The sequence below is a fragment of the Embiotoca jacksoni genome, unplaced genomic scaffold (assembly GCF_022577435.1).
Source record: "Embiotoca jacksoni isolate LCO1_2020_lvr unplaced genomic scaffold, fEmbJac1.0.p SCAF_118, whole genome shotgun sequence".
Taxonomy (NCBI): Eukaryota; Metazoa; Chordata; class Actinopteri; family Embiotocidae; genus Embiotoca; species Embiotoca jacksoni.
The window spans coordinates 291,551-300,000 of NW_027185250.1; the positions used below are offsets into that span (position 1 = coordinate 291,551).

Below are 8,450 nucleotides of genomic sequence, written 5' to 3' on the forward strand. Positions count from 1 at the left end.
GGTTACTATGGTGTGTAGGTGGTTGCCATGGTGTGTAGGTGGTTGCTATGAGGTGTGTAGGTACACACCATAGAAACCACCTACACACCATAGAAACCACCTACACCCTCATAGCAACCACTTACACACCATAGCAACCACCTACACCCTCATAGAAACCACCTACACACCATAGTAACCACCTACAGAACCATAGCAACCACCTACACACCATAGCAACCACCTACACCCTCGTAGAAACCACCTACACACCATAGCAACCACCTACACCCTCATAAAAACCACCTACACACCATAGCAACCACCTACACACCATAGTAACCACCTACAGAACCATAGCAACCACCTACACCCTCATAGAAACCACCTACACACCATAGTAACCACCTACAGAACCACAGCAACAACCTACACACCATAGCAACCACCAACACCCTCATAGCAACCACCTACAGCACCGTAGCAATCCCCTACACCCTCATAGAAACCACCTACACACCATAGCAACCACCTACACACCATAGTAACCACCTACACCCTCATAGAATCCACCTATACACCATAGCAACCACCTACACCCTCATAGAAACCACGTACACAGCATAGTAACCACCTACACACCATGGCAACCAGTGCTACGGTGCTGTACGTGGTTTCTATGAGGGTGTAGGTGGTTGCCATGGAGTGTAGGTTGTTGCTATGGTTCTGTAGGTGGTTACTATGGTGTGTAGGTGGTTTCTATGGTGTGTAGGTGGTTTCTATGAGGGTGTAGGTGGTTTCTATGGTGCGTAGGTGGTTGCTATGGTTCTGTAGGTGGTTACTATGGTATGTAGGTGGTTGCTATGGTGTGTAGGTGGTTACTATGGTGTGTAGGTGGTTGCCATGATGTGTAGGTTGTTGCTATGGTTCTGTAGGTGGTTACTATGGTGTGTAGGTGGTTGCTATGGTTCTGTAGGTGGTTACTATGGTGTGTAGGTGGTCGCTATGGTGTGCAGGTGGTTGCTATGGTTCTGTAGGTGGTTACTATGGTGTGTAGGTGGTTGCTATGGTGTGTAGGTGGTTGCTATGGTTCTGTAGGTGGTTACTATGGTATGTAGGTGGTTGCTATGGTGTGTAGGTGGTTACTATGGTGTGTAGGTGGTTGCCATGGTGTGTAGGTGGTTGCTATGGTTCTGTAGGTGGTTACTATGGTGTGTAGGTGGTTGCTATGGTGTGTAGGTGGTTTCTATGAGGGTGTAGGTGGTTGCTACGGTGCTGTACGTTGTGGGTTTGAGGTAACGTGACGACTTCACTTTCTGCTCACATTTATTAAATCAGTTGTCTTTTATTCTTTTATTCAGCCGAAACGTCACGATTGGACCAGAAGGGTTTTATCGATACTCACACACATCGAACTCATTAATTATTCTTCCAGCTGTTCAGATCGATCTATTAATCACATGTATTAATCACATGTATTAATCATATGTATTAATCATATATTGATCCAGTGACTCTGCTGCTGCTCTCAGTCTAAACACAGTGACCTCCTTTTACCTGCACGTCAGTGTGTGTGTGTGTGTGTGTGTGTGTGTGTGTGTGTGTGTGTGTGTGTGTGTGTGTCCTCCTGCCTCACCTTTCCCCTCATTAACCTTCGTCCTGTTGATAGCGTCGCAGGTTTCAACACGATGTTGTTTCAGAATCCTGTTTCCTCTTCAAGTTCATGTTTGTCAAAAACGACGACTTCTTTTTTTTCTTCTTCTTCTTTTCTTTGTTATCACAACAAAGGTTCTGAACTTGTTTTATTGGATTAATCGTCACTGTTCACGTTGATCGGATTCATCAATAATAAATCTGATGTTCACATTACAACAGTGAAATAAGCGTGACAGGTTTCATGATGAAACAGTGCCACCTGTGTTCAACACAAGCATGTGTTCGTGTCTCTTCTACGTGTCTCAGCTCTGCCTCTCCTCTTAAACAGTCAATCGTTAAACCAATGAAACCGGATCACCTCCTCATAGTTTCATGTGGCGCTCGTGACCTCGTCGTGACCTCAAATTCTCAAAAACATTCTGTAAAAAGTTATTTCATGAATATTATTATTAATTCAGTGGGTGAAGATGAACTTAACGTCCTCTGATCTCTGTGTGTGTTTGCGACTGTTTGCCTTTTCATCTTCTCATGACACTTTAATGACACTATTAACCTGCTGCCATCGCCCGAGGAGGGGCGGGGTCAAAGGTCACGACCGGAGGAGGACTCACCTCTGAGCACCGCATGTTAATAATGCTTATTCCCCTAAAGCATGCTATTGGTCTCCTTCTGGCTTCCCGCCATTGCTTACTCAGAATGCATCTGTGATGCAGCGTGAGATTTAACACCTGTCTGACAGGAGCAGGAGACGGGGGAGGAGGAGGAGGAGGAGGAACAGGAGGAGAACAAACTGATGCTGTCAGACATCCAGTTTATTAGTAACACTTAATAGCAGCAAAGTGTTCCTATTATTTTGTCCACCTGGTTCATGTCAACATTTTTTTAAACTGAAAATTGGAGTCAAAGTAGCAGAAAAATGTTCTGCAAGTTTTGAATATAAATATCTTCATGTTAACGTGTTTTATTTCCTTGCCGTGTTAATAAAGTGTTTCAGGAGTCGTGTTCTTTCTGCTGAGAAAAGACTGACTGTCTTTTATTTCTTCTTTATTATATTTTATTTTACCTGCATTTATTTGTTCTGGATAAGTTGGACCTTAACAAAGAGGATGATTATATAAATATTTTAAAGGTTCATGTAACCATTTATTTTTCTCTTACATGTCAGATGATTTTTAAACCAAACCTCTGTTTTTAGATTTCAGAATGTGTTTTTATATTTTCTACACAGCTGTTAATATATCATAAAAATCAACTATAGAAGCTGAAGTTTGTGTTTATGAGGCAACGAATTCACCAAACTGAAAGACAAAAGAAGAATCATCTGTTTGTGTTGTGCTGCAGCGCCCTCTGCAGGCGTCCTGCTGTTAAAGATCCGGTCCGTTTCTCTGGATCTTTAACTATCAAGACTTCAATAAAATGATCATCATTAATATTTAGATGTTGGAGTGTGGACCTTTGTTACAGGATATCATTATTATTATTATTATTATTATTATCATTATTATTACAGAATGCTTTACAAAGGGCAAAGAGAATGAAACCATTTTGATATTTTAATTCAAATATATATCAAATAGTAGAGTGTTTATTTTTAAATCGTTTTTTTTAAACTTGTATATGGATGTTCATGAAAAATGAGCTAAAATTTCCTGTAGTTCCTGTCTTCGCCTGTAGAGGACAGTGTCCCTGTAGTTCCTGTCTCTGCCTGTAGAGGACAGTGTTTCTGTACTTCCTGTCTCCGCCTGTAGAGGACAGGGTTTATGTACTTCCTGTCTCTGCCTGTAGGGGACAGTGTTTCTGTAGTTCCTCTCTCCGCCTGTAGGGGACAGTGTTTCTGTAGTTCTTCTCTCCGCCTGTAGGGGACAGTGTTTCTGTAGTTCCTCTCTCCGCCTGTAGGGGACAGTGTTTCTGTAGTTCCTCTCTCCGCCTGTAGGGGACAGTGTTTCTGTAGTTCTTCTCTCCGCCTGTAGGGGACAGTGTTTCTGTAGTTCCTCTCTCCGCCTGTAGGGGACAGTGTTTCTGTAGTTCCTCTCTCCGCCTGTAGGGGACAGTGTTTCTGTAGTTCCTCTCTCCGCCTGTAGGGGACAGTGTTTCTGTAGTTCCTCTCTCCGCCTGTAGGGGACAGTGTCTCTGTAGTTCCTGTCTCCGCCTGTAGGGGACAGTGTTTCTGTAGTTCCTCTCTCCGCCTGTAGGGGACAGTGTTTCTGTAGTTCCTCTCTCCGCCTGTAGGGGACAGTGTCTCTGTAGTTCCTGTCTCCGCCTGTAGGGGACAGTGTTTCTGTAGTTCCTCTCTCTGCCTGTAGGGGACAGTGTGTTTCTGTAGTTCCTCTCTCCGCCTGTAGGGGACAGTGTTTCTGTAGTTCCTGTCTCCGCCTGTAGGGGACAGTGTGTTTCTGTAGTTCCTCTCTCCGCCTGTAGGGGACAGTGTTTCTGTAGTTCCTGTCTCCGCCTGTAGGGAGCAGTGTTTCTGTAGTTCCTGTCTCCGCCTGTAGGGAGCAGCACGGAGCTCCGTTCCGTTTGTGATCAGGAACTGTAGAAGAAGACGTGCAACCGCTGCGGGGGAAATTAAAATGTCGGCTCCTAAAACGATCCCTAAAGACGCTCAGGTACGTAAATATCGGAGCGTGTTCGACTTTTATTCGATAAGAAGCTGCAGTTCGAATCAAACCTGCTCCTGTTTTTTGAATGTCGTCGTGAAGGCCAGCAGCCGGCACATTTGTCTGCAACACGTTAGCTACCAGCTAACTTAGCAGTTAGCCTGCCATTCAAAACAATACTATCCAGAAGCCAACCCGTTAGCGTAGCCGTTAGCCGCGCTGTTTGGGTATCGATATGAGTGATTGGTTCTGACGTAATATTAATATTTTGACTGATTATTGGTTATTGCTGGATCACTGATCACTAATGGATACAAAGCCTGTTCAGGAAGTCGTGTTCGACACCGGAGGAGGTGTTCTGAAGCCGTCAGAGTCCAACTCGACCCGGGACATGAACGGTCCCCCGAGTATCGATTACTCTCTGATTAACTGATCAGTGCTGGTTCTCAGTGAGGAACCACATGTTGACGTTACAGCATACAGCTGGGGATCGATAAATCTGACCAGCTCCGATCAGCTGATCCTGGTGGTTGAAGCTCAATGACGTCAACACCTCCACTTTAATACTTTTCAAATTTAAATTCTCAATCTTTTGATGTTTCTTAATAACATCTGATTAAAGATGAGATCTAATCAATCACTGTTGTTCTCATCTATGTGCTGAGTCAGTCAGAGATGATGTTGGACCGTGGTGGTTCCTGGTTCTGATGTGATGATGTTGGATCGTGGTGGTTCCTGGTTCTGATGTGATGATGTTGGACCGTGGTGGTTCCTGGTTCTGATGTGATGATGTTGGATCGTGATGGTTCCTGGTTCTGATGTGATGATGTTGGATCGTGGTGGTTCCTGGTTCTGATGTGGTTCTGTGTGTCTACAGGTGATGATCCAGATCCTGAAGGACATGGGCATCACTGAGTACGAACCGCGGGTCATCAATCAGATGTTGGAGTTCACCTACAGTGAGTCACACCTGTCCCCTATGATGTCACACCTGTCCCCTATGATGTCACACCTTTCCTCTGTCTCTGTCCTCAGGATATGTCACCACCATCATCGAAGACGCTAAGATCTACGCCACGCACGCTAAGAAGTCCAGCGTGGACGCCGACGACATCAAGCTCGCCATCCAGTGTCGCATGGACCAATCGTTCACCTCGCCGCCGCCACGAGATGTAACCCCCCCCCCCAATCACACACACACACACTCTCTCACACACACACACACTCTCTCACACACACACACACACACACACACACACACACACACTCACTCACACTCACACACTCTCTCTCTCACACACACACACACACACACACACACACACACACACACACACACATTCTCTCACACACACACACACACACACACTCACACACACACACACACACACACTCACTCACACTCACACACTCTCTCACACACACACACACTCACTCACACACACACTCACACTCACACACACACACACATACACACACACACTCTCTCTCACACACACACTCTCACACACACACTCACTCACACACACACACACACACTCACACACACACTCACACTCACACACACTCTCTCACACACACACACTCTCTCTCTCACACACACACACACACACACACACACACACTCACACACACACTCACACTCACACACACACTCACACACACTCTCTCACACACACACACTCTCTCTCTCACACACACACACACACACACACACACACACTCACTCACACACACACACTCTCTCTCTCACACACACACACACACACACACACACACACACACACACACACACACTCACTCACACACACACACTGTCTCACACACTCACACACACACATACACACACTCCTCTCTGATCAGTCTTATTGAACGAATCTGACAGCAGCCTCATTAGCTGTGTGTGTGTGTGTGTGTGTGTGTGTGTGTAGTTCCTGTTGGAGGTGGCCCGGCAGAAGAACCAGACCCCCCTCCCCCTGATCAAGCCGTACACCGGACCTCGTCTTCCTCCGGACCGCTACTGTCTAACAGCACCGAACTACCGTCTGAAATCTATCCAGAAGAAGGTGGGAAGGAACCTGATAGGAACCTTATTAGAGGAACCTGATAGGAACCTCATAAGAGGAACCTGATATGAACCTCAGCAGCTGTTCTCTGATGTTCTGAGTGTCTCAGTAGAACCCTGACCTGTGTGTTCTCCTGCAGGTGTCGTCGTCTGCTGGCAGGATCTCGGTTCCTCGCCTGAGTGTCGGCGCCGTCTCCAGCAGGCCGACTACACCCACCCTGGGTGAGTCTGAGGTTCTGCTGTTGGTTCTGTTTGTGTTGTAGCTGAAGCAGGAACCAGAACGTTCTGTTATGTTCTCAGGAACTCCGTCGATTCAGTCCGTGTCCACTAAAGTGGGAACTCCGGTGTCGTTGACGGGTCAGAGGTTCACGGTGCAGATCCCTCCGCCCTCCCAGACCTCTTCCATCAAGACCCGTAAGAACCAGAACCTTTTTCTTTGTTCCGTCGGTTCTCTCGTTTCACCTCCTCATGAACAGAAGTGATCACGTAAAGTTCTCCGGCGGACCGGAGAGTCTTCACACGTGTCACAAACATCCGTAATAAAAACGATATAAAACGTGTTCCTAACTTCCTGTTTGTGTTGCCACAGCGACGGCGTCCACGCCAACCGTTTCCAACGTCCTCATCAACCCGTCTCTGATTGGCTCCAAGAACATCCTCATCACCGCCAACATGGTGTCCAACTCCGAGTCTCTGAAGAGGAAGCACGAGGATGAAGACGACTACGACGCGCTATGACGACGGACACGGAGATGACTTTTAGAACCTTTGTGATCACCTGATCAGACTCACTAGAACCTTATGTTAGCTTGTGTTTTCTAGAACATTCAGAGAAGAGAAGCTGCAGCTGGACTCGAAAAATAAACCGCTGAAATACAACCGGAGATCTGTCTGTTTGTAAAGGAACGCTCCAACCAAACGCTCCACCCACTAGGAAGAGCAGGATTACCCTGCTAGGGTTAGCCTGCTAGGGTTAAGATAAGAAAAGATAATCCTTTATCGCAGTGGGGAAATTTGCAGGATTACAGCAGCGTAGCGATAGTGCAAATCTTACAAACGAGTAAAAACAACATAGTACAAAAAAACCAATGTAGCAAAATAAGTCATAATACAGTAGAAAGTAGGTAAGTACAGTGCAAATCCACAATAACTAAATATGACTAAATAAATCTGGTATGTACAGGCAGAATAATTTGAATTGCACTGTGTTTACAAAACAATACAGATGGAGGAATTAAATAATTAAATATATTAGAGATTTTTGTGTTTGGTGGTTTACTGAGAGCACAGCTGGTTGTCCAGCCTGACAGCAGCAGGAAGGACCTGCAGTACCTCCTCCAGCCACCGGGGGGACCAGCTGGAGGAGCTGTTTACAGCTGCCAGAGCGTCCTGTGGGTGGGAGGTGTTGTCCATCAGTCCTGTCTCCCACCACCTCCACCCTGTCCAGTGGACACCCCAGCACACTGCTGGCCTTCTTGATTAGCTTGTCCCGTCTCATCAGATCCTCTGCTCCGTCCCGTTATCAGTCCAGTTTATTGTTCATGTGAACACCCAGGTAAGAGCCTGCTAACGTTAGCCTGTTCGTGTTAGCCTGCTAGCTGCTAGTGTTAGCCTGCTAGTGTTAGCCTGCTAGTGTTCATTTAGAATTTATTAATCCCAAAGGGGGAAAATGTTTTAGTCACAGTGTGTCTCACTGTGGGCGGACCTCCACCTCTGCTGCACTGACACAGGTGGAGGGAGGAGACAGGTGGAGGGAGGAGACACAGGTGGAGGGGGTGTATATTTACAGTTTGTTTTGTTTGTGTTTACTCTCACAGACTCTGACGTTGTTTGAAAATATAACAAATAAAAACAAAAGGAGCTCTCTGATTGGCGGATCACTCTCAAACTCTGTCCGACCAATGAGCGAGAGGCTTTCTTGGTATAACACGCGTGTCTCCGCCCCTTCGAGTCACGACCAGTTTGAATTGAGGAGAACCAAAAACATGTCCGGACGCGGAAAGACCGGCGGGAAAGTCCGCGCCAAGGCGAAGAGCCGGTCCTCCCGGGCCGGACTCCAGTTCCCGGTGGGTCGGGTCCACAGGCTGCTCAGAAAGGGCAACTACGCCCAGCGTGTCGGTGCCGGAGCCCCCGTCTACCTGGCGGCGGTGCTG

The 8,450-nt window shown here is 46.7% G+C and overlaps 2 protein-coding genes across 2 annotated transcripts in view; both read left to right on the forward strand.

Moving 5' to 3' along the window:
- Positions 1–4,141: 4,141 nt before the first annotated feature.
- Positions 4,142–7,176, forward strand: taf9 (TAF9 RNA polymerase II, TATA box binding protein (TBP)-associated factor). The gene is made up of 7 exons (XM_069143982.1): positions 4,142–4,241; positions 5,110–5,191; positions 5,268–5,404; positions 6,164–6,298; positions 6,438–6,519; positions 6,598–6,711; positions 6,887–7,176. Exons 1-7 carry the CDS (start codon positions 4,206–4,208, stop codon positions 7,033–7,035), a joined length of 735 nt encoding a protein of 244 aa, XP_069000083.1. The 5' UTR covers positions 4,142–4,205; the 3' UTR covers positions 7,036–7,176.
- Positions 7,177–7,659: 483 nt separating this feature from the next.
- Positions 7,660–8,450, forward strand: part of LOC138194942 (histone H2A-like) — a 1,015-nt gene continuing 224 nt past the window's right edge. Inside the window, exons 1-2 of the mRNA XM_069143983.1 lie at positions 7,660–7,852; positions 8,115–8,450. The exon at positions 8,115–8,450 is cut by the window's right edge and continues 224 nt beyond it. Coding sequence (XP_069000084.1) covers positions 8,199–8,450 — 252 coding nt within the window. The 5' untranslated portion in view covers positions 7,660–7,852; positions 8,115–8,198. The remainder of the gene's footprint in view (positions 7,853–8,114) is intronic.

Coding starts and splice junctions, on each gene's coding strand:
- taf9 (XM_069143982.1), top strand. CDS start 4,206: ATGTCGGCTCCTAAAACGATCCCTAAAGACGCTCAG. Junction 5,405..6,163: donor CCTCGCCGCCGCCACGAGAT/GTAACCCCCCCC, acceptor GTGTGTGTGTAG/TTCCTGTTGGAGGTGGCCCG. Junction 6,712..6,886: donor GACCTCTTCCATCAAGACCC/GTAAGAACCAGA, acceptor GTGTTGCCACAG/CGACGGCGTCCACGCCAACC.